This window comes from Callithrix jacchus, chromosome 5 (genome assembly GCF_049354715.1).
Source record: "Callithrix jacchus isolate 240 chromosome 5, calJac240_pri, whole genome shotgun sequence".
Classification (NCBI taxonomy): domain Eukaryota; kingdom Metazoa; phylum Chordata; class Mammalia; order Primates; family Cebidae; genus Callithrix; species Callithrix jacchus.
Genome location: NC_133506.1, coordinates 92,335,932 through 92,360,615, shown reverse-complemented (window position 1 = coordinate 92,360,615; position 24,684 = coordinate 92,335,932). Strand labels below are relative to the sequence as shown.

Here is a 24,684-nt window from a genome sequence, read left to right as displayed (position 1 = left end):
TGCTTCCTAGGGTGCTGGAGATGAGATATGAACATTTTCAGAATATGTTTTTTGTGATGAGACTCTGGATAAAATCTTTTCAGCTCATGACTGTTGATGGTATTAGGTGTATTTGTGGCCTGTCCATTATTACCACCCTCTCTTTGTCTTGTCCTATCATATTCTGTGTGTGGGGAAAGATGATTTTGATAGAAACCAGGAGTGAGTGTGGAGTCTAACTGGACAGATACCGAAGGTTTGATCTCCAGGTTTGGAACTTGCTAAGCTCTCAGGGAAGCAATCATCATCGCTGATGCTGATTGGTTTTAGACTAAAACAAGTTAAGAGCACAACCTCTGTGTGCAAAGGAGTGGATGCTTGGAGGTTTGAGAAATGAGAAGGTAGCTTTTGGTCATAAAAACCTGTCTTCTGGTCCTGAGTGCCTATTTCTGACTCATGGATCTTGTTCTAGTTCCAGGCAAATGATGTCAAACTACTTACTAATTGCCACTGAAAAATATGAGTTTTGATTTTCAAATAGGAAAATCCAGATTTCTCATCCCTGGACTCTTACCTTAGATGAAAGCCATCAGCAAGGGCTAATTAAAATGTGTTGCCTGTGTTCAGATTTCATGTAACTCTCTAGCAAGCATTGTTGACTCGTCTGGCACAAACAGCAAATACACCGGGTACAAGTTTTGTTTCCACCATTTTATAGCTGTATGACCACAGGAAAGTTAATGCAGTCCATCTGAGCCTCAGTTTCTTCAAACATAAGATACAGGTAATATGCCACAGGGCTGTGACAAATGTTAAATGAGATCCTGAATGTAAAGCTCAGTCATGGATAGTTGTTATTTAAAACAATCCTGGCATCTGTGTATGTACGTCATTTGCGTACGTGCTATGTTGCCTAACCATACCATGAAATTAGCACAAATCGACTTGCAGTTTTTATGAGATGACTCATAATTTTATTAAAGAAATTCCCATTTAAATTTCAAAGAGAAGTTTGGGTGAGTAGGACAATCCATGTACTGAAAGAGTTCTGCGTGCACGTGTGTGCGCGCGCACACACACACACACACACACAATTTTAAGGTAAAACTTCTGAGTATCACTAGGTCATCGTTGAGTATGTCAGAAACACTGTCTTTTCCTTTTTATATGATCTCACCTCAAGTATATTTTAGAAACTCTAATCCTCTTCAGAGAGATGATGACACATAGATGTTGTAATAGAATAGATGAGATGGAAATGAGTCACACACACTGGAATGAACCTAAGCATGCAGTAATTCGAAAAACCAATGTTGTTACCATACGGAAATAACCAACAAAATACTTTAGGTGATAGGTAAACACCAAAAATCTTAAAAGTACTTATTGATTAAAGGCTGTACAAAAGTATAGCATTCAAAGTACTGTGAAGTATTGTGAAGAATCATGGCTAGAATAAATGAATTATACTCTTAACGACTTTTAAATATTATGACTAGGAGCTACATAATAATTATGATCACCTCAATTTGTAAATGACTTATAGTTTTTTGGCGAAGGAGAACATTGCTTACTTATGTTGAAAACAGATCACCTTTAGTGAAACTGTTGATTTATGGGCAAAAATATTTGTAGAGAAATTGTTAATGTCCCTGGAATGAGGAACTAAAACACAGAGTCAAAAGGAATTGAAACTTGAAGATAAGAAAAAGAATTTACTTGGGCATCCGAGCATGTTAGAGTGGGGAGCAGGGGAAGCCCCCTCTCCAGGTTGGAGTTACCCTGCTGGTCCCACTTGGGAAGGAGCAGAGAGGAGAGCTGTGAATATCATTCATGGGCAATGGCGTTACTCTCTGCTGTCTTTGAAGAGGGTAGACTCTGGCTTTTCTCTTGTGAGTTTGATGCTTCATCTATTGCTATTAGACCAGGACTTTCTTGGAAGTCCATGTCAGTGTTAAAATGACTAATATTCTAGTCAAAAATTTGGTGGCATGCAAATGAACTAGATTACCTTAAATCAACTATTGTCACTGAGCATGTAACAAGAGTCTTCCGTTTAAAATACTGTATTTCACTTGCCTATTACTGTTTGAAAAACAATCCCAAAACTTAACCAGCTTAAAACAACCATCATTTTATTTGTTCACAATTATTTTTGTGGGCCAGAATTTTGGATTCGAAATAGTGAGGATGGCCTGTTCCTGCTCTGTGATGTCCGGGAGCAGCTGCACTGTCTTAAATGGCTGGGAACTGGCTGGGATGGCTTGACTCAGTCATATGCCTGGAGCCTCAGTTATGGCTGTTGTCTTGACTCCTCAGCTTTGCTTGGTGTGGGCTCTCCAAGAGGCTAGCTTAGACTTTGTCACAGTATGATGTCTCAGGGTAATTTAACTTCTCACATGGTAGCTGGCTTCCTACAGGCCATTCCAAGAGGATAACCCCCAAAGTGCAAGCATTTAGTAAGCCTCTGCTTGTGGCAAGCTTGCTGATGTTCCATTGGCCAAATCGTCTCATGACCAAACCCAGCATCCGTGTGGGAGGCCCTACAGAAAGGCATGAGTGCTGGAGGCATGAATTCATTGGGGTTACTGATATCTACAGCATACCCAGAAAATAATACTGTTATTTAAATAATAAATTTAAATATCCATTTACAAATTTTTAAATTTACCATTATAAAAATGGTATTATTTATCCTTGGTCTTCTAGTGGCTAGAAAATAAAATGGTATTATTTACTATTAGTTTTCTGTTGTGAAAGACCACATAGGTATATGTGAAACTATGGTACAAGTTGCTTCATGTCCATGAAAGCTATGGTTAGAAATATGTTATTTTATCCCAAATAAATGGCATGCTCTATTATTTCACACAAAGTAAACTTTTAAAAATCTCTAAGCTAGGCCAAGTGTGATGGCTCACTTCTGTAATCCCAGCACTTTGGGAGGCCAAGGTGGGTGGATTGCTTGAGCCCAGGAGTTCAAGACCAGTCTGAGCAACATGGCGAAATCCTGGCTCTGCAGAAAATACAAAAATTAGCCAGGCATGGTGTTGTGTGCCTGTAGTCGCAGCTACTTGGGAGGCTGAGGTGGGAAGATGACTTGAGCCTGGAAGGTTGGGGCTGCAGTGAGCTGAGATTACGCCCCTGGCTTCTAGCCTGGGTGACAGAATAAGGCCCTGTTAAAAAAAAAAAAAGTCTCTAAGCTAAATGTAGTCTGTGTTAAATAATCCACTTATGTCTATCTGTAAAGAGAAATCCGATCCTTCGTACCTACCTCTGGCTTACTTTTTTCTTATAATTATTGACATTTTTATATAGTGGTTCCCGCTTAGAGAGTGCATAAGTTATTTTGGCTTTCAATAGTTCATCCATTTATAATTGTTATTTTTAATTTGCTATGAATTAAACAATACAGTATGCTTTCTTCAGTTCTGGTGTTTTCATGTCGATGATACTGGAATGAATAGGACCTGAGTCCCAGGGGGGCTTGGATAACTTTTCCAGGTTTTTGTTTCCTTGTCTCTCAAATAAGAAGCTCCAATCAATTGATTTCTATGTTTACTTTTAATGCTGATATTTTTGATTTGAAATTACATGTAATGCCTTAAGTATTTAGAGAAATATAAAATGTGCATTTGGGAAATAACAAAATAATCTGATACTTCTTTAAGGAAAACAGAATTCCTTCTTTGTTCCTTAAATTGGTTTTTTAGTTACTTGGCTTACAGATGTTTTCTTGATGAGTCTCTTACTTGCATACATTACTATTTTACTTTGCTGTGACAAAAATCTCAGAGGTAACATAAATGAAGAGGCTAAAAGAACACAGCAAATTTTCATAATAGAACCTTACTATAGGAGCCTAACACTTTGTAAAAATACTTGATTAAGTTCCTGGAAGAATTTTGCTAGACTTAGGTGAAAGTATGTTTGCAGAATTTTGTAAAATACTTTTCTGATTTTCTTTTCTTTTTCTCCCCTAGACAGATCTCACTCTGCTGTTCAGCTGAAGTTTAGTGTTGTGATCAAAACTCACTGCAACCTGGAACTCCTGGGCTCAAGGTATCCTCCTGCCTTGGCTCCCAAGTAGCTGGGACTGTAGGTGTATGCCTCTGCCCTGGCTAATTTTTAGGTTTTCTGTATAGACAAAGTCTCATTATGTTGCCTAGGCTGGTCTCGAACTCCTGGCCTCAAGTGAACCTCCTGCCTCAGACTTCTAAAGTGCTGGGACCACAGGTACGTGCTAAAATACTTTTCTAAGTTAAGTATTTGTCTCAATTCTAAGTTTTAATTCAGCCTTATTTCCTGGAAGCAGCTCTCTATGATTCTGTGAAATGAAACTCTAAGCACTTGGGAATGACGCCCCCCCCTTTTTTTTAAATTAGTTGTCATTAATTTCTGTTGGGGGTATTGAAAAATTAGTAATATGAGGAACATACAGATAAGAAAGCACTCACCTGAAGCTACTAAAGTAGTTTCTCAAACTTGGCTGTACATTATAATTATTTGGGACTCTTTGAAACATAATGATGGTTGGGTTCCAATCTGCACAAGTCCTTTTTTTTTTTTGATACAGAGCCCAGCTCTATCGCCCAGGCCGGAGTAGTGCTGTGGCACAATCTCGTGATCTCTGCAACCTCCGCCTCCTGGGTTCCGTGATTTTTGTGCCTCATCCTCCCAAGTAGCAGGGATTACAGGTGCCTGCCCCCACACTGGCTAATTTTTGTGTTTTTGGTAGAGATGGGTTTCATCATACTGACCGGGCTGCTCTGGTACTCCTGGCCTCAAGTGATCCTCCTGCCTCGGCCTCCCAAAGTGTTGGGATTCCAGGTGTGAGCCACCATGCCTGGCCCAAAGTCCTGATTTAATTGTTCTAGCATGTGGCCTTGGTATTAGAGTTTTCTCACCTCTCCAGGTGATGCTGATGTGAGCCAAGTTTGAGAACCCCTACACTAAAGAAACTTCCGTGGATGCGTTTCTCTTCCCCACCTTTTGCTGCCAGAATTTGAGTCCTTACTCCCTGCTTGGCTTTATGACCCCTTCCTTCAACACACTGTTGCTACATTCCTGTATAATGAATTTTTATATTTAGTTCTCAGTTTATATATCATCAGCAGGGTAGGTGTGTACAAATAATAGTGAAGAAATGAGTCTATGAAGGGGTGCATTTGATTGGATTAAACAATATCAGAGGGATCTATCTATCCACTCCACCATTTTATGACACTGTAGGCAAATATATTAACATAAATACTAAATTCCAAAGTAATACGTTATTTTCTCTGGATTAGCCACCTATTGTTTAGTCGGATTTTGGGTTATAGAATGATAATTGCTATTTATTCAAAGCGTTTCTGGAATGAAAACAACAGAATTTATTGCCAGGTGAGTTTCCAAGCAAATACATTTTGTTTGTATTTGAATGTGACCAACATGGTCACATTCAGGAGTCGCAAACATTCCAGGAGTTCGGGATCAACACGGTCACATTCAAATACTAACAAAATGTATTTGTTCAAATACAAACAAAATGCAAACAAAAATGTATTTTCTTGGAGACTCACCTGAACACATAAGCATTGGTTGATTTGTAACAGGCATTTTGAAAAGTTTTTACACTGATTTAAGTGTGGGGGGAGATTCTGTGTTACCTAGAGCCAAAAATCATGCAGTTGTTTCTTTATTCAGGCAAATGGTTTTGTTTCTCTTTTTTTCTCTCTCCTTAGTGAAATAGAGGCAATTTGTTGGTAGGGTGATCATCCACCCCAGTTTTCCTGGGACTAATGAGTTTCTAGGCACACTGGGATGAGTTAGTCACCCTAACTGATACAGTGAAAATTAATAAGACTTGAAGGACATTTTAGGTCCTTGGATGAAAAATTATTCATATATTATGATGTACATTACCAAATCATACATAAACTATGATTGTAAATGGAAGACTTTGTGATTATTTTCTGGATCTGGTATTATAACTGTCTTTTCAGCTTGTCATATTATTTTTAGATATTCCTCAAAAGATTTTTCTAGCAATATGCAAAAATTTACCTTGAGAAAAATATGTATATTTTATGCACATTTTCTAGATTTCAGGAAAGAGATAATAATGTCTAAAAGAGCAGAATGAGTTGGTGCTAAAATAGAGAAAAAAATCATTTTTTTTTTTTTTTTTTTTGATATGGAGTTTTGCTGTTGTTACCCAGGCTGGAGTGCAATGGCGGGATCTTGGCTCACCGCAACCTCCGCCTTCTGGGTTCAAGCAATTCTCCTGCCTCAGCCTCCCAAGTAGCTGGAACTACAGGTGCTCACCACCATGCCCAGCTAATTTTTGTATTTTTAGTAGAGACGGGGTTTCACCTTGTTGACCAGGATGGTCTCGATCTCTTGACCTCGTGATCCACTCGCCTCGGCCTCCCAAAGTGCTCGGATTATAGGCATGAGCCACCGCGCCCGGTCAGGAAAAAAATCATTTTTAGATCCGCTTAGAGACTACAATACCTAGTAAGATAAAGTAGTTCTCTTAGTCAATTGAAATAGAAAAAGAGAACGTACTGAAAACTAATATGAATCCATTATTGACCCAAATAACAAGTTACCACATACAAATACTGCACAAAGAAAACTTAGTGACAGTGTTTGTGTACTGGTTATTTTTGAGTCTCTTTGAAAGAGTAATGATAAATATTAATTTTACACCGGACAGTTAGTGTATTTTAGTTAAACCAATAGTATACTTTTGCTAGGGTGTGGTTCTTCTTCTTCTTTGTTTTCCTAATTTCAACTCGTTAGGGGCTGGTTTTCTATTCTTTGGCATTAAAGATCAGAAACACCAATTGTAGCTTTAAAGAGAAGATGAATCCAATTTTAACAGATGCTCAGTTCAGAAAATATCAAAAGCAACCCTTTACAAAAGGGTATTAAACATAGAGACAAAAACTATGTAGGACATTGCCAATGTATCCGGTGACAATGGGACTAAATCACACTCATTTTTGGTTTAACAGCTGTTAAAGAAGTCGAGACCGGGGTCTAGACGCAGCTGCTCTGATCCAGTGAGTGTCTGGGGAAATGCTTTCACTGCTCTGAGCCTCTGTTGATTTGTCTATAAAATGGGAGATTTGGACTATCCTGTGTCTTTAGTCTCTTAAATTGTTAATATCCTATAATTCCATTTTCTGACGATGTCTTAATTTATATGTGGATTTCCCCCTTCCTTTTCTCCAGAAGTGCTCCTCTGCACTGGCTTCAGAACAGTGGCCCACATTCCTAGAATGAGAAAATGGCATCTTCCTCAGAGGACAGAGGTACATAGTCTCATAGTTTACCCACCTGCTACAGTTCAGCCTGTGATGTGGTTTGGCCATGTCCCCACCCAACTCTCATCTTGAATTTCAGCTCCCATAATTCCCATGTGTTATGGGAGGGACTCCGTGGGAGGTGATTGAATCATGAGGGCAGGTCTTTCTCATGCTGTTCTCCTGAGAGTTATGAGATCTGATTTTTTTTTTCTTTTTTGAGACAGAGTCTCACTCTTGTCACCCAGGCTGGAGTGCAATGGCGCGATGGGCTCACTGCAACCTCCGCCTCATGGGTTCAGGCAATTCTCCTGTCTCAGCCTCCGGAGTAGCTGGCATTACAGGCGCCCACCACCACGCCTAGGTAATTTTTGTATTTTCAGTGGAGATGGGGTTTGACCATGTTGGCTGGGCTGGTCTTGAACTCCTGACTACAAGGGATCAGCCTGCATTGGCTTCCCAAAGCGCTGGGATTACAGGTGTGAGCCGCCACTCCCAGCTGAGATCTGATAGTTTTATAAAGGGGAGTTCCCCTGCACAAGCACTCTTGCTTGCTGCCATGTAAGACGTTTTGCTTCCCCTCTGCCTTCCACCATGATTATGAGGCCTCCCCAGCCATGTCCACATGTGAGTCAATTAAACCTCTTTCTTTTATAAATTACCCAGCCTTGGGTATGTCTTTATAGCAGCGTGAGAACAGACTAATACAGCATGATACTCAGGATCCTAATATTTGCAATTTGGATCTTAGATGAGTTACTTCCCCTTTTAGAGCCTTAGTATCTGCCTGTAATGAAAATTTTTTCCCCTTAATTTCCTTTTCTAGCTTGCAATAAACCTAAAAGAGAGTTACTCTTTTAGGCCATTCAGCATTTTTCCTTCTTAAAAGTGAGATAGCATAGTTTTTGGTCATCTCATACTCCCAGTGAGGCTTTCTGAGCCTCGTTTCTCTGTTTCCTCCCCCTCTTCCTCCTGGCAGAAGTGTGGATTGTGGAGAGCCTCATGCCCAGGTTGCCTGGCTACAGGGTGAAAATTCTGCTCAGTGTCTGGCTGCTGTGAACGTGCCTGATGTCGAGATTTCTCTGGATCTTCCATGAACAATGTTCTGAGAAACCCTTGTTAGGATGAGACCTCGAGGTGCTGTCTTGCCTCATGATATTAAAAAAAGACACGATGTAGCTAGTGTGGAGTTTTATTGGCTACAAAATAGATGCACAATGATGAGAATCTGAAGGCTACAGTAGGAAAGGAGAGCTTAATCTCATAAACTCACGCTGATTCGAAAAGTGCAATATATTAAGAGCATTATAAGAAATCTGGTGAGATTGTTACAGAGGAAAAAAAGAAAAGTTTCTGAGTCTGATAACTCCAAGGATATCTTTTAGAACTCACTCATTAGTGTCTGGGCGAGGACTTTCCTTGGGGTAAAATAGATTTTACAACAGGCAGAAATGTTTATTGGTCTCATGCTTGCTTTTGGATCTCATTCACTTGACAAAGAACTAATCTTCCATTGATGGTCTCCTGTGTTATGGCCTTGATCTTTGAAGTTGCAGACGCTGAGAAAAAGAGTACGGAAGACGTCACTACCATGCTTCCTCCACCATCTGAACTGAACTAATTTTCAGTTCCCTGCTGTCAGTCCCTGAAGGCTCTCGGCGCCTTCCAAAATGATCACTAAGCAATATGGCGGGCTCTGCTGCAGGGAAAAGGGATTTCCTCAAGGAGGGATTTTCTCCCACTCTCCAGAGGAGGATCTCTGAACAGTGCCACCTTCTGGAGGTGAAGACCTTCATCATAGCTGTGCCTGATGTGGAACCTAGTCTCTGACTGCAAGCACTTGGGGAATTCTTTCTCTGCATGTGGGCTTTGTAGCGCTGCACAGATTCCTTGAGCTTACGGGAGCACTCAGGGCTATTCAGGGTACCACCTTTTAAGGTCTAGAAAGCATGCCACATGAGGGCTGGGTGAGAAGCCAGGGATGCTTACCATGGCTGTTTTCAAATATATAACTTACTTGAGTGAGTGCCTGTTGAAACATCAATAAACCAATTCTATTCCACAGGGAAGAACTGAAATCATTAATAAAATTACAAGGAATAAAACCTCTCCAATGGGTCTGCCCCATCAAGTATGGGTTTCTCATCCTAGGACATGTGTGAAGAGAGGCTCAAAGACCCTTGTCTTATTTTGTAGAGGGGTAGAAGACCAGGTGTTCTGTGATGATTACTTCAACTTTGAATCTCCAATGCCTTAGTACAGATTTATCATAAACTAATCGGAAAGTGCCACTTGTCCCAGACTATGGTCTCCTGGAACTTTTCTGTGAGATATTAAAGGCAATCTGAGAAAGTATGTTTCTGGGTCAAAGATGTTTGGGAATACTGCACTAAACAAAGTTGAACTTCTGTTGTTTCTTCCTCTTTCTTGTTCCTTTTTTCCTTCAAAGCAGTACCTGTTCCATCTTTAACATGCTGAAATGCAACAAGACTGTTCAAGAAGAGGATAATGGCACACAGTGTTTCTAACCTTAACTGGTCATAGAACACATCATCCATAATACACTATTCAAATCTCATGGAACACTAGTGTTCAACAGAATAATCTGAGACATGACATGAAATAATTGCCTCTTAATTTTCTAGGAGTTTAGTAAACAGACACCATTACTTAATAGAGACATAATACTATGAATTATCATTTTAATCTTTACTCCTTGCCTTTATATATATATTAAGGAAAATATAAATTGAGGAAATTTTATATATATTGAGGAAAATATACATAAATTGAGGAAATTTTATATATATTGAGGAAAATATACATAAATTGAGGAAATTTTATATATATTGAGGAAAATTTTCAATTAACAAATTAAGTAATACAAAATGAAGGGAGCTCTCATTCATTTTGTATTACTTAATTTGTTAATTGAAAATTCCTGACCGTTGGGGAGTGAAATAAATTTTGAACCCAGGACATTTGGGAGTATGCTAAGGATTATGACTACCACAGAATGGATAAGCAGGCTAATTCCTTAAAAATAGAGATTCAAACAATGAAGGAATTTTTTTTTTACCTTTCATGGTCGACTTTGATTCTTCCATTGTCCTATAAAAGTGATAAAGGTTAAAACTCACTTTAGTACTAGCAACAATCATAAAAACTTCTCAGAATGAACTAACTTCCTTCGGTTGCTTGTAAATCCTCAGCTCTTTAATGAGGATAATTGTCTGAGCTTAGTAGTCTCAAGGTCATGAGTTCATGGGCGAACCCATCTGGATGCAGAAGGCATTGGGTACTGCTTCTACTAACCCTGGAGTTAGGGAATGTCCACCAACCATCCATTCCTTTCAGCCAGCTGCAAGCTTGGTTTCCTCCAGGATCCCTGCCAGGGTCTGAGTCTTAAGCCTGAGACCCCTGAGCTTCTCAGACTGTTCAGAGTTTGGTCTGGTGATGTTTTATTTATGTATTTTTTATAAAACTTCTATTACTTCTTTTTGGGTCATAGAATATATATGCCAGCTGTTGTTATTTCCTGGGGTGGCCAGAAATATCACATTGAAAGTCCAGACATCTGAATCTTGTATGCACAGTTTTTTTTTTTTGGGGGGGGCTGGTGGACTAACACATTCCCCTTGGCTTTTTTTTTTCTTTTTTTTGAGCCAAAATTGTGTGCATTCCAACTGGGAAACACATTGGCCAAAATCTTTCTAATTGTTTCCTGCTAGAGACCTTAGCTTTTCTGATTGCAAATCCTAGTGTCCTGTGAGTATTAGCTGATTAATTATACTTGCTGCTTAGTGAAATACAACCGGCTATAGGTATCTTCTGCAGAAACTCAACACAACTTTTCTTTTGCTAGAGTGACTAAACCCAGAGATGCACACATATGCCCACAGCAGCTGGATGCTCGTCCCATGCTCCTCTCATGCCAGCCTTTGCCTTCTTACCCTTCGCTCTCTCCCTCCAGGAGCTGTCGGTATGTGGTAATTTCCTTCTCCAGGTGGGTTTTGATGCCCAGCAGCACTTGGTACTCATTGTTCTGTCGCTCCAGGTCGTGGCGTAGCTGCATCAGTTCCTCCTCGTAGTGGGAGATGATGTCTTGCATGTCCTGGAGCTTGCAGGAGTACCGAGACTGGGTCTCAGATAACATGTTTTCCAAAGCAGATTTCTGAAACAGGAAATGATCTTTTGTTAATTGACTGATGGCTGGATTGGGTCAATGACAGGTTCTTGTTGAGTACTTAGCAGATGTCGACCAGTTGGTTAGGTGTCTTTGTAGCTGCTGAGGACACCAAGATGAGAAGTAGGCTGACTTACAGGTTTGGGACTTGGGATTTGAGCAGTGTTGGGACTTTTTTTTTTTTTTGAGACAGAGTCTCGCTCTGCTGCCCAGGCTGGAGTGTAGTAGCACGATCTCGGCTCACTGCAACCTCCACCTCCCAGGTTCAAGTGATTCTCCTGCTTCAGCCTCCTAAGTAGCTGGGACTACAGGTGTGCGCCACCACGCCCAGCTAATTTTTGTATTTTTAGTAAAGACGGGGTTTCATCACGTTGGCCAGGATGGCCTCGATCTCTTGACCTCATGATCCGCCCACCTTGGCCCAATGTGCTGGGATTACAGGCATGAGCCACTGTGCCTGACCTGGGACTTTTGAAGTCCATTGCCTTGCCCTGAGCTGTTCTTTGATACCTTACATTATATTTTTGATCCAATGGTAAACTCTCAGGGACAGCAACTAGGACGGTTATCTCTTTGTATCTTTGGAGAAAGGTCTCTATTAGGGATGCCAGATAAAATAGAGAATGTCTAGTTAAATTTGAATTTCAGATGAGCAATGAGTAATTTTTTAGTGTGATTGTGTCCAAAATATTGCTCCAGTATTGCATGGGACATGTGTATACTAAAAAAATTGTTTTTTATATGAAATTCCAACTAAACCGAGTGTCCTATATTTTAATTTGGTAAATCTGGCAACCCTAGTCTCAAACAATGCTTTTTGATTATGACAATGGTTAAAAAAAATGGTCATTTTTTTTGAGGAAATTCTAACAGCTGCTAAATGAAGTTTCTGGGCTAGGAAATGGAGGATTGGGTTCAAGCCCCTGTTCTGTTTGCATGTAACACCTGCTTTTATGATGTGCATAATTTTAACCTTAAAGAGAATCTCATAACTGTGCTGGATACTCCCACTTTATTGTGGCTACTAATTTTCAGTGGGCTGTTCATGCTGCCTGGTGGTTAAAGCACATTTCCCTGGTCAGTCATTCTTCTACTCTCCCAGGGGACTATTGCATTTCCTCTCCTGTGTCCTTCCCATCCTTCCTCTGAGTCCATGGCCTAACTTCCTAATTTTATTAATGAAATGAAAGCAATCAGGAGAGACCTCCCACTGCTCCCACCATTGCTCCCACGCATGTGCTTGAATCTACTACCAGGTGCTGGCTTGCCTGTGTTACTATGAGTGAGCTGCTGTGCTCCAGTCATCTTGGCAGTTGCTGGCCTTCTTGCCTCATCAATGTTCTCCTCTCTGCTGGATTATTCCCACCAGCTTTCAGCTTTCAAATAGAATAATTTCTCCTACCTTAAAATTTCTCTCTTTTAAACCCATACCTACCTTCACCTATCATCCCATTTCTCTGCTGTCCTTCAGCTACAGCAGAGCTCCTCAGACAGTTGTCTATACCTGCTGTTCCTCTTGAGCCCCCTCCAAAGTAGCCTGCAAAGCCCTACACAGTCTGGCTCTGTTGTGACCCCACAGCTTCACCCTCTCTTCCTCCTTTTTCCCCTCCCTTCCCCTCCTCTTCTCTCCTTTCTTTTTCCGTTTGTTCACTCACTTCCACACGGACTTTTCTGCTGCTCCGACAACTTATCAGACACATTTGATACTTGTTGCTTCTGCATTGCAGTCCCTCTTCCTGGAACACAGCCCACCACCGCGTCAAGCACCTCCTTACCTCTTCGCTCATTGCCACTCTACTAGGAAAACTTTCCTGACTACCTTGTTTAAGATGGCAGCTCTTCACCCTGGTGCATCTGACCTCCCCTGCTTCATCTCTGTAGTAATTCTCTCCATCTGACATAGATATTTTGATGATTTTCACAATCATTGTCTGTCTCCTACTAGAATATAAACGCCTTCATTAAAAAAAATCCTCATTGCTAAGGATTGGTGTCAGACAGTAGGATGCATGAAAATGGGTATACATGCCTTGCCTGCCTCACAGGGCTATTGTGAAATACTGTATGTTAAATGTTTTGGCAGCTGTAAGACACTATAATTATTTTTGTACTCATGATCTCTAGTTTGAGGACCTGAATAAGCGCAAAGACACCAAGGAGATCTACACGCACTTCACGTGCGCCGCTGACACCAAGAACGTGCAGTTTGTGTTTGATGCCGTCACTGACGTCATTATCAAGAACAACCTGAAGGACTGAGGCCTCTTCTGAGGGGCAGCAGGGCCTGGCAGGATGGACCACCGCCGACTCTGTACCCCCAACCCCTGAGGAAGATGGGGGCAAGAAGACCATGCTCCCCGCCTGTTCCCCCAGCCGCTTTTCTCCTCTTTCCTCTTTGTTCTCAGCTCCCCGTCCCCTCAGCTCCAGACGTAGGGGAGGGGTTGCTACAGGCCTCCCTGTTTGAAGCCTGCCCTTGTCTGAGGTGCCGGTAATGGCCATGGTACCCCCTTTCTGGGCATCTGTTCTGGTTTTTAACCATTGTCTTGTTCTGTGATGGGGGTAGGGGGGCACATGCTGAGTCTCCCAAGGCTGCATCTGGAGGAGCCCTCTCTTCTCCAGCCTGGACCCCCCAGCTTTGCCCAACACCAGCCCCTGTCCCAGCCCAAGTCCAAATGTTTACAGGGAGCCTCCTGCCCAGTTCCCTACCCCCCAGCCGCTTGGAGGCCCCAAAGGAAAAAGCACAAGAAGCGTGAGACGCCACCATTCCCGGAGACCACAGCACCTGCTTATTCTCGTAGCTTTTTAAAAAAATGAAAGGGAAAAAAATGCAAATCCAGAAAACTTTTTAGAGAAAAACTATTTAAAACTATCAGATCCTGACCAACAGCCCCCTCAGCCCACCTTCCAAGGGACTCCGTGCCTTGAGTGTGTCTGCGTGTTTACACCCATCCCTCTGCTGGCCGCCCCTGTGTGAGCGGCACCCCTGCCCTGCCCTTCACAAAATTGGGTTCCAAAGGCTGTTCCAGACAACTGCCAACGTCACTGAGGGCCCTGCCCCAGCGGCCCCGGGCCCAGGCTCCATTAACCTAAATGTAGCTCCTTAGGGCTAACCTAGGAACTGCCGCTGCCTGCTGGGGGGCCACGCCCCTCATGCCCTCGTCCCAGGCCTTCAGCGTTGAAAACTTCCTTGCTTTTTTTCACTTTTTATGGAATTGTTCACCCGGTTTGAAAATAATAAAATGTAGAAAGAAAAAAAAACCGGACACATTTCAGTGTCTGTTCACAACGTTTGTATCACAGATGCATAAAACCTAATGGCTATTTGCCCAAGTGCACCTGCAACGGAAACGAACAAGTCATTTCCTCTCAAGACTGAGGGTAGACTAGCACTTGGCGATTATGTGGGTGAATGATTAGAACACTCAGTAGGCTATACTGGGAATCAAATGATACACCTTAATGAATCTGAATGCTTATGACACATACCAAGCATTTTTCTAAACTGTGAAGGTGATAGAAATGACGTGGACACAAGAATTTAGAGTTTGCTGAGTGATAAGACACATACATAAATGAATAGGGAAGTGCTTTGCAGTTAATCAGGCCTGGATTTACCACCTACCATGTTGGCACTGGAATTTCTCTATTTTGGGGTTTGAGGGGGTATAGCCTGGTTGTAAGTGGAGATGGCACTGATAGAAATCATGGAGGTCTAGAACGCCCCTCCTCCAAATAAATCACATGGTTTCTCCACCAGTTATTTACTAGCTGTGTGTCCTTAGCCAATTTATTTTACTGTTGGAGTTTTGGTTTCCTCATCTCTAACGTGGGGACAGTAAGAGCTATCCGGAAAGGTTACTGTAAGGATAATGACATTTAATATCATGAACCACCTAGCACATTACACGGCAGGATCTGGACACTCAATACATGGTAGCCCTTTATTATGGTTCTCATCATAAACAATTTGGGTGGAAAGTGGAAAGTGATAGGTGTCCCAAAGGAGTTGAGGGTCGGGGCCTGGGAGAGAGATCTTGGAAAGCTTCACGTAGGAGGTGGTGTGGGACCCAGGGTGTTCCTAGCCTCTACTCACTGTGCTGTACTGTGCCTGCAGGTCAATCTCCAGGGCTTGGAATGTGCGCTTCAGCTCGTGGATATCACCTTGTCTGCTCTGCATGGCGGCTGGACTGGCTGCCTCCTGGGACATGGCTGCAGACTGTGGGACCAAGCAAGGCAAAGGCATCAGCATTGGGACTCCATGGAAATGCAGCCTTTGGGAAGTTAGTGCACCTTTCTTTTACCTGTTCTTTATACCAAGTGTCCAAGTCTTGGTGCTTCTTCTTTATTATCAGCTCATATTCTTGTCTCATATCCTCCAGGACCTTAATCAGATCTTCCCTGGGACCCGTATCCACCTTCACGTTGACCTTCAAGTCACTTGGCACATGTTGCTTCTCCATTTCCTATTTAATAACAGAGAAAGGAAATGGACCAGCTTTGGCAATCAGAAGGCTGGATTGCTGTGTTGATTGGCAGGGGTAAATGGATCTTTTAAACATTCCGGTTATGTGGTTGCTCCACTGCCACTGGTTTGGTTTGGTTTCTCAAATATTACTTGTTGATGATAAAACAGTGTATACTTTAATCTCTAATAATTTTATAAAATAAAGAATATCTTCAAGACCAGCCTGATCAGCATTGTGAAACCTCGCCTCTACTAAAAATACAAAAAAAATTAGGCAGGTGTGATGGCACATGCCTGTAATTCCAGCTACTTGGGAGGCTGGGGCAAGCGAATCGCTTAAACCTGGGAGATGGAGCTTGCAGTGAGCCAAGATCATGCCACTGCACTCCAGCCTGGGTAACAGAGTGAGAGAGCCTGTCTCAAAAAAAAAAAAAAAAAAAAAAGATCACACACACACACACACACAAAAGAATATCATAAGACAGGTACTCAAATGGCCTCCATGATTACTGACTTGATCCCTGCTTGAAAATATTTCAGAAAGAATTACGCTTCCAAAGTCCTGTTCAGCAGATGTGGATTGGTGAAGTGACAACATAAACAGCTGAACCTTTCAGGTTATTGGCCAAAGCTTTTGGGAAGCAGTTCATGAAGCAAAAGGCAGAGAGAGGATGTAGAGGCTTTCAAAATCTTGTCAATGCCTTGTGATCCTGTAGGACTGATGCCCACAGGATTTTATGAAAACCATGTGGCCACAGGAAAGGTTTAATTAACAATCATTGTCTAACCAGCTATTCAGAAACTGGGCTCTTTGATGTTCAGAAGCAATTTTGTTTTCCTAAAATGGGAATTGTTTTTCTATCATTTTGTCGGAGTCTTGAGGACCTGAGATGGATGGTAACTCTTTAAAAGTCAGTTAAATGCTTCTTGGAATTAGGATTCTTTATTTTTGCCCCACATCACATTTATCTTGGTTGGTAGCAGACTCTTTTCATTATAGTGTCCCCTGATTTGGTGAATGTTGGGTCAATGATGGAAGTCCAGTCTCACACATTGATTCCTATAGTAACATACTAATAAGCACATCTAGGTAAACATTGTATGTTAACAAAACTGTTGACCAATTCATCATTAATTATGATTGCATTTTGGTTGCTCTATTTGACATGTGAGTAGCTAACCTTGAAATTAGAAACATTAGATATTTATATGTTTTTTTAATGACTATTTAGGATGAAGGACAAGGGGACTGGCATCCAGGTAGTGGTTTCCACTATAGCTGTTGAATCAGCCTGAGGTGTGCAGGCTGAGAGCTGCGCTCGCTGCCAGGAGTTCCGGGGGAGTCCTACCTGTTCGTGGTGCTTCTTCATGAGAATGAGCTCTTTCCTCATTCCCTCCACCTCCTGTTCTAGGTCTGTTGTGACAATGGTCAAGTTGTCCAAAGTCCTTCGGAGGCCCTCAACTTCAATTTCCAAGTCTTTCTTAAAGGAGTGTTCATTTTCATACCTTTCGTGAGAAGAAAGAGAAGAGTGTGCACCTGTTGTTGGAAGGCCACGGTTTTTGAAAGGATTCACTTTCATTTAGAGGTGAATCTTCTACTTTTTGGGTTTAATGAGAGCAAATGAATACATACAGGATGTCTTTTATATGTCAGTTTCATGCTACATTTTTCCATAATGGTGACTCAATGCCAATTTTTCAATTGAGCAGGGAGTGTAGAATAATAAGCAGTCATATACCCATCACCTATGTTTAGCAGCCATCAATGTTTGCCATATTTGTTTCACCTATTTCATTGCTGAAGTATTTTATTTTATTTTATTTTTTGAGATGGAGTTTCACTGTTATTACCCAGGCTGGAGTGCAATGGCACGATCTTGGCTCACCGAAACCTCTGCCTCCTGGGTTCAGGCAATTCTCCTGCCTCAGCCTCCTGAGTGGCTGGGACAACAGGCGCGCACCACCATGCCCAACTAATTTTTGTATTTTTAGTAGAGATGGGGTTTCACCTTGTTGACCAAGATGGTCTCAATCTCTTGACCTTGTGATCCACCCGCTTTGGCTTCCCAAAGTGCTGGGATAATAGGTGTGAGCCACCGTGCCCGGATGCTGAAGTATTTTAAAGCAGATTATAGACATGATGACATTTTAAGACTAAATACTTCAGGATACATTTTTTTTTAAGAAAAAGATACTTAAAAATTATAATACTACACCTAAACTTTAATAATAACACTTTAATATCATCTACTTCTTGATTCATATTCAAATTTCCCCACACTATAACATATGCTTTATATCTGGTTTGTTTAAACTAAGGTTCATTCAAGTAACACACGTTGCATTTGCCATTGCTATGCCTTTTCATTACAAGATTCTAGACATGGGTCATGGCAAGATGAGTTTTCCTTTTGTAAAGCAAATGAGAAAGAACCTGAACAAGACTGTGAAAAAGGAACTTACTTGAGGTTGAAGTCATCCACTGCCATCCTGGCATTGTCAATGAGAAGAATAATCTGAGCATTGGTCATCTTACCATCCACGATCTGTAAAACATGCACCAGAAGTTATCTCACTTGGACACACCCAGCATGGCCTCTGCACGTCTGTCCTCGACTTTCCTGAATATTTGACTTGTTAGTACAGACAACTTCTTGTTCTGGCGGTGGATCAATGAATAACCAAATCAGAAAATGTTTAGTGAGCACATACTAGGTACAAAGCAGAATGATTTTATATTAAAAATATGATCTGCAGTCAGTGTTACTGCCTTTTTTCTTTTTACATTGAGTTTTGACAGGCTTGGATTGATGCAACTGCTGAAAGAATGATATAGGGAGGGGAAGGATAGTAATTGTTCAAAATGCCTTCTAGTTTTTTTATGTTATGGACATGTCGTAGCATTTTGCTTAATTAAGCTCATCCACCTGTGAAGATGTTAAAAGGACTTTAGGTTCTGATCCTTTTCTTATTATATTAAGTTGATGAAAAAGTCACTTTTGCCATTACTTTTAGTTAGTTCAACCCTCCAAAAGTACAAAAATTATTATTTTAGGTGAACATAATTCTTACTTGTGATAGCATTCATGTTTCTACTCAGTGTTACTGAGCAAAGCTAACACACTAATATTAAATGTATTTTGTAATAATCATCATAGAACACAATTTTTTTTGCCCAAAGTGACCGTAGCCATGCATATAACTTGTAGGTATGTTTACGTGATTGCAACTTATTCTGTGATGCGAATGCTTTCATTGTAGCTATCAAAATATTAACTGACATAATTCTTTACCGTCTAGTGAAAATACTTAATAAGCCTTAGTAGTGGTACAGCCTCCAGTTAAAGAGTTTCACTAGATGTTTGTAAATATATTTTTTACTTTAAAGAGAAAAATATTATTGAAAGCACTTACTTGAGCAATTGTGTATACATTTATAATTTGTAAATACTTGTAGGTATGTTATAGTCAGAAAAACAGTGCACATTTGCTGTATGTCTTTAGGGTAGAAGATGTCTCATCGTCAAAAGCGTCATAATGCTTTTATACCAAGTGTTATGCTGCACTAGAAACCTGGAGCTTTTCTTTTTCTTTTCTTTCTTTCTTTTTTTTTTAGGTTAGAGTCATGCTGTGTCACTGAGGGTGGAGTGCAGGGGTTCCATCTCGGCTCACTGCAACCTGTGCTTCCTGGGTTCAAGCAATTCTCTGCCTCAGCCTCTGGAGTAGCTGGGATTACAGGCATGAGCCACTGTGCCTGGCCGAGACTTGCAGCTTTTCTTTGGCTCTGGCTCTGTTCTTGACCATCCACGTGGATGCATCACTCTACTCTCCAGGCCTCAGTTTCATCCTTTGTCAAATAAGGAGTCTATACTAGAGACTGAGGACCTTTGAGGTCTTAGCTCAAAATTTCTGTAATTTAGTTGCAGTCAGAGACTCCTCGGTCATTCCCGTTATATTTATACAGTTCATTCCTTTATTTAGAAAGTATTTTCTTAGGACAAAGCTATACTTCAATACAAAGGCAACTTTTTAAGAATCTGGTCCTATTTAAAGCTCCACTGATCACATGGAATTTGGTATCATGAATGCACAATAGCAGGATTCAGAGATGGCATGAATGCTGGGTCTGGAACGCAGAGAGCAGGGCCTGGGATCCTGCTCCACACTTACTGGCTGTGTGAGCTTGGCTGAGTCTCAGTTTCTTCATCCATAAAATATCAATAATAATAGTTACTTTATCAAAGAGTTATGAGAATTAGAAGAGATTAAGTAAAATAATGGCAAATACATATTCTCAGCATATTATAGACAGTGAAAAATTGGTCGAAACTGAATTAGTTCAGACAAATGTAAATAATATACTTTTCTTTTTAAAAATCTAGCACTTTTGCAGCGTCAATGACTGTACTGCAAGCATCCCCAGGTTCAATATGCTGAGATGCCTCCTCAGACTTTTGCTGTTCTCATGGTGGGGACATAACCAGGCTGGCCGCTCCTGCTTCATTCTTTTTTTCCCTCGTGGATTCCAGATGGTACTATGGCCTCTTCCCTTGCTATAAAAAAAGGATACTTTCAGGTATTTCCTTGCCTCTCTGCACAGTGCGGCTTAGGGGCATTTTACCAATACTTTTTCCTCTGGTATCCTTATTCTTTTTATTTTCTAAGCTCATGGAAAGTGAAAAGTAGCTCTATCCCAAAGAGCCTGGGGACCATTGGGGTAGGCCTTACTTACTTGTGCACTGAATTTTTCTATTTGATACATACTATGAGGTGTTAATCTACATTTAGAGAATCAGAAAATCAAAAATACTGTCTATGGGCTTATTTAGCTATTCTGCGTTAAACTGGTAAGTTATTCATTGCAAAGTCCACCTCAAGTGTCTGATTCCCCTAGCTATCAGTCTCATAGCACACAAATGTGAATTCAGAAGTGTACTTGATATAGAGCACATTTAGAACCATTTCCCATTATGCAGACTTACTTAGTACAGTATTATGATACAACCATCATTTCTGAGACAACCTTCATGGTAATAAGTGGATGAAGATGGGTTGAGAAATGACATATGAGGCATAGTTTTTTCACTGAGTGTTGTAATTAATCACCCAGATTCTCCTGCCGGCCCTGAGTTCATTGTTTTAGAAGCAAGTTGCTATAGTTGTGCGCATTTTTGCTTCAGGATGTTTGATCTTCTCCCAGGGAGAGAAAAATAGAATGTAAAACAAACTGCCAAATAGAGTCCTATAGTGAATCACTCAAGGTGTTTTATTTATAATACTCCTATGACTGTGAAATCCAATTCTGGATTTCAAAGGGATTGAATTAATTTTAAAACTCAACTTCTTATCAACTTTTTGAGTGACATTTAATATACCTAAAGTGAGGGTGCAGGAGAGCTGTGTCCACTCAGAGCATTTCACCAAGATCCAGGAAGGATAAGCCCCAGGTAATTGTGGGACCTCCTTGCACCTCTGTTTTCTCATCTTCAAATGAGGGGTGGATAGACAACCTCAACTTTAAAGAGTTGCTTTCTTCAAATGTAGAGAAAACATGTTAGACGTAAAAATCCAGAAAAGAGTGGAATTCAAAGCCAAAGAAGTTTCCTATTTATTCTCAGATCCCAGAATTCCGGGTCATCTGAAGGGTGGGAAGGTTGGTCCCAACACCCCCCATTGCACCTACTCACTTTTCTCAATTCTGTTCCAAAGGATTTAGACAACAACTAGGTCTCAGTCTCCTTGTCTATACATTGAGAATAAAAATACCTGCTCCACACAGTTGTGAGAATTAAATGAGATAATGTGTATGAAATATGTGTTGCATGATTAACGATTCAAGTGTAATGCATTACCTTTATTCATAATAAGTGTTATTTTTGTATGAGGTAGGCTAGGCAGCACCACACTGTAGTGAAATTTATGAGGCTGCTAGAAACAGATCCCACCTCTGCTTCTTGCTGATGGCTTTGGATGGCTAGTTCACTTTTCCCCCGAGCTTCCATTTCCTTACAGGTTGTTGCAGAATCAAATAAAATAATATAGAATATTTCCATCATTGCAGAAAGCTCTTGGATGGCGTTGATATGTGTATTAAATATCCAGCATGATGCCTAGGTATGTAATAAGTGCTCAATAAACATTTCCCTCCCTTTTCTCCCTGTCTTTTTAAAATCTCTTCTGCTAGCTCATAAGTTATCTGACCGGGGTCTAACCTTGTATTTCTTTTGGAAGTCTTGGTTTCCCTTTGTTCTCCATTTGTAAAAATCCTCAATTCCCTCCTTTCTACAACCAAAGCAAGTTTATTAAACCAAAAAAAAAAAAAAAACATGATGAGGACTGTTGAGTCACCTTGTTTTTTTCATCAAGACAACCATGCACTATATAGTTAAGGTAATTACACAGTCAGTTATTAGGTTGATTATTCAATAATTAGGGTTCCTTACTAGGACAGATTTATATTATCTTGACTGGTCCTTCTTACATTCAAGCAAGAATGAGCGTTGTGAAATAATATGGTGTAAATATTGGAAACTTGTGATGCCCTTTCTAGGGGAGGTTAAATCATGGTCTTAGAATTTTCTGGGATGGTCGTATCTAAGCGGGGAGTTAGATAGCTTAAAAAAAGAACCTGTGAGATGATTGGATTCCTCCTACTTCTAGCTAATGTACGGAGACATCCCAGAAGGTATGTGCTTAGGTTTTTTGAGGTTTGGTTAAAGAGTTAGTTTTTTTTTTTTTTTGAAGAAGTTCTTTATAACCATCCCAACTCACAGATTCTAAAAATTATGCTTGTTTTATTGTTTCTAGCAATATGCCATTCTCAGAACTGTGAGCAATGTTATCTGCAAGCAACTCACAAACGTAAATACCTTGGGATGTCATGGTGACCTTTATGCTGGTGCGGTGACAAATTTTAGGCATAATCTTCAAAATAGTGTAACTCAGCCTTTTGTTGGTGGATAACCACATTGCTCACAAAACTTTGAGGTGGAGCAGGACGGTAATGAGAAAGTAAACACTCTCTTATGCCTGGTGCACTGAGCATGTGGCGTGAATACTCGTCCTTATCATTTCTATGACGTTGTTGGTTCATAAGTGACACTAAACAGCAGCTGGTTGCCTCACAGTTTTAAGGTGTTTTTGGTGTGTGAGAAATCAGATAGTCGGCCGGAGCAGTGGCTCACACCTGTAATCCCAGCACTTTGTGAGGTCGAGGCAGGTGGATCACCTGAGGTCCAGAGTTCGAGACCAGCCTGACCAACATGGAGAAACCTCATCTCTACTAAAAATACAAAATTAGCTGGGTGTGGTGGCACATGCCTGTTATCCCAGCTACTTGGGAGGCTGAGGCAGGAGAATCACTTGAACATGGGAGGTGGAGGTTGCAGTGAGCTGAGATAGCGCCATTGCATTCCAGCCTGGGCAACAAGAGTGAAACTCTGTCTCAAAACAAAGAAAAAAAAAAAAGAAAAGCACAGAGAAATCAGAGAGCCTCATGTTTGAAAGTCTGTGCCACTTCTGTCATTATTGTCACCTTCTTTTTCTACATTGTCCATGGATAGAAGATTAATTATACAAAACAGATGTTTCCAAGTCCAAATTTAAGGTATAGTAAGGAAACATCTCTCAAAACCTTTGTGTACAATTACTTCAATCCCTGTTGCAAATTTCCTGAAAATCGTCTTCTGTACTTATTTTTCCTCCTGAGGATCCCCCAGCAAAGCAGCCCCACCTGGAACTCCAGGGTCCCCAGCGTCTTACCTGCTCCTGCAGGTGTGTGATGTTTTCCTCGTATTGGGAATAATCTTTCTTACTGACAGGATCTCTCTGCTGGTGCCACTTCAGGATGCGGCTTTCCAGCTTCATGTTGGCCTCCTCCAGGGCGCGCACCTTCTCCAGGTAGGAGGCCAGCCGGTCGTTGAGGTTCTGCATGGTGGCCTTCCCATTTCCACCTAGGAGGGGGCTGCCTCTTCCAGAATCCCACGACCCTGTGGTGGGTAGGCAGCCCCGCGTGGTGAAGGACAGGGAAACTTGGGTTCCCCCTGCACCGCCATGGACACTGGGAGCCCGGGGGAAGCTCCTGGGCCGGCCCCAGCCCCCTCCGGCGCCATGGAAGGAAGCCGAGGGGGTCTGGCTGAAGCTGTGTCTGGAGTTCATGGTCCCATCTGTGTTTGGGACAGGGCTGGGCTCTGCTCCACTCCCTGGCACCGCAGAACTGAGCCGCCCCAGACTGCCCTGGATGGTTTTATGCCCTTTGCTGTGGGAGTGCCCTTCTCTGACAATTGTAGCAACAAGATCGTATCATTGTGCAACGTGAGTTTCCTCTTGGTCAATCCCGAAGTGCCCCTGGGCCTCCGCACACTGTTGTTTAGGGCGACATCCATATGACAGTTTGCTTCCTCCCTTCTCCTGGTAACCCAGAGGTGTGGCCCACGATATCATGTGGGTATTAGGCTCAGGTGTCTTTCTAATTTTGCCGTGACGTTTTTCCATGGTTCGTTTATCTGGAAAGGGTCAGGTCAAAGTCCACCAAAAAGAAAGCATATTTGGTATAGTATAGATTTCCTTTTTTAAAAAAACATACCTTAAACAGCAGAGATACACAAACCTTTTTCCACCCCCAATAAGCCCCACCTCTAAAGGGAGGGTGAGCGAGCCTTGAGGAGGGAGAGCCAGCTCAGAACAGGCTCTCCGATCCTGAAATGAAGCTAGCTGTGCTGAGGCAGTAGAGAAGGTGCTGAATATCTCATGCCTTTGTG

At 41.4% G+C, this 24,684-nt stretch overlaps 2 protein-coding genes across 16 annotated transcripts in view; one reads left to right on the top strand and one right to left on the bottom strand.

The window, feature by feature from the left end:
* LOC103793320 (guanine nucleotide-binding protein G(i) subunit alpha-2-like) overlaps positions 1 to 24,684 on the top strand; it is a 154,682-nt gene that overhangs the window by 94,720 nt on the left and 35,278 nt on the right. For 5 of the 15 annotated variants that reach the window (XM_078373629.1, XM_078373632.1, XM_078373630.1 and 2 more), the window contains 6 exons: positions 3,963 to 4,041; positions 4,149 to 4,215; positions 6,984 to 7,031; positions 7,204 to 7,283; positions 7,502 to 7,638; positions 8,254 to 9,629. In XM_078373629.1, coding sequence (XP_078229755.1) covers positions 3,963 to 4,041; positions 4,149 to 4,215; positions 6,984 to 7,031; positions 7,204 to 7,254 — 245 coding nt within the window. In that variant the 3' untranslated portion in view covers positions 7,255 to 7,283; positions 7,502 to 7,638; positions 8,254 to 9,629. Of the gene's footprint in view, positions 1 to 3,962; positions 4,216 to 6,983; positions 7,032 to 7,203; positions 7,284 to 7,501; positions 7,639 to 8,253; positions 11,257 to 13,584; positions 15,741 to 17,337; positions 17,512 to 19,541; positions 23,825 to 24,684 lie in introns of those variants that run through there. The other 10 variants (XR_013535678.1, XR_013535677.1, XM_078373635.1 and 7 more) reach the window with 9 other exon arrangements.
* Positions 8,451 to 24,144, bottom strand: KRT23 (keratin 23). Its single transcript, XM_002748592.6, has 8 exons — positions 23,687 to 24,144; positions 18,389 to 18,471; positions 17,275 to 17,431; positions 15,762 to 15,923; positions 15,554 to 15,676; positions 11,228 to 11,448; positions 10,354 to 10,385; positions 8,451 to 8,833 (listed from the first exon to the last, which is right to left on the bottom strand). The coding sequence occupies exons 1-8, from the start codon at positions 24,080 to 24,082 to the stop codon at positions 8,739 to 8,741; spliced, it is 1,269 nt and encodes a 422-aa protein (XP_002748638.5). The 5' UTR covers positions 24,083 to 24,144; the 3' UTR covers positions 8,451 to 8,738.

Bases quoted from the DNA above. Each gene is read 5' to 3' on its own strand.
- KRT23 (XM_002748592.6), bottom strand. From the start codon at position 24,082: ATGAACTCCAGACACAGCTTCAGCCAGACCCCCTCGGCTTCCTTCCAT. The intron at 15,924-17,274 runs GTAGGACTCCCC...GTTATTAAATAG, and splicing joins TGAAGAAGCACCACGAACAG to GAAATGGAGAAGCAACATGT. The intron at 11,449-15,553 runs GTGAGTAGAGGC...TTCCTGTTTCAG, and splicing joins TGCAGGCACAGTACAGCACA to AAATCTGCTTTGGAAAACAT.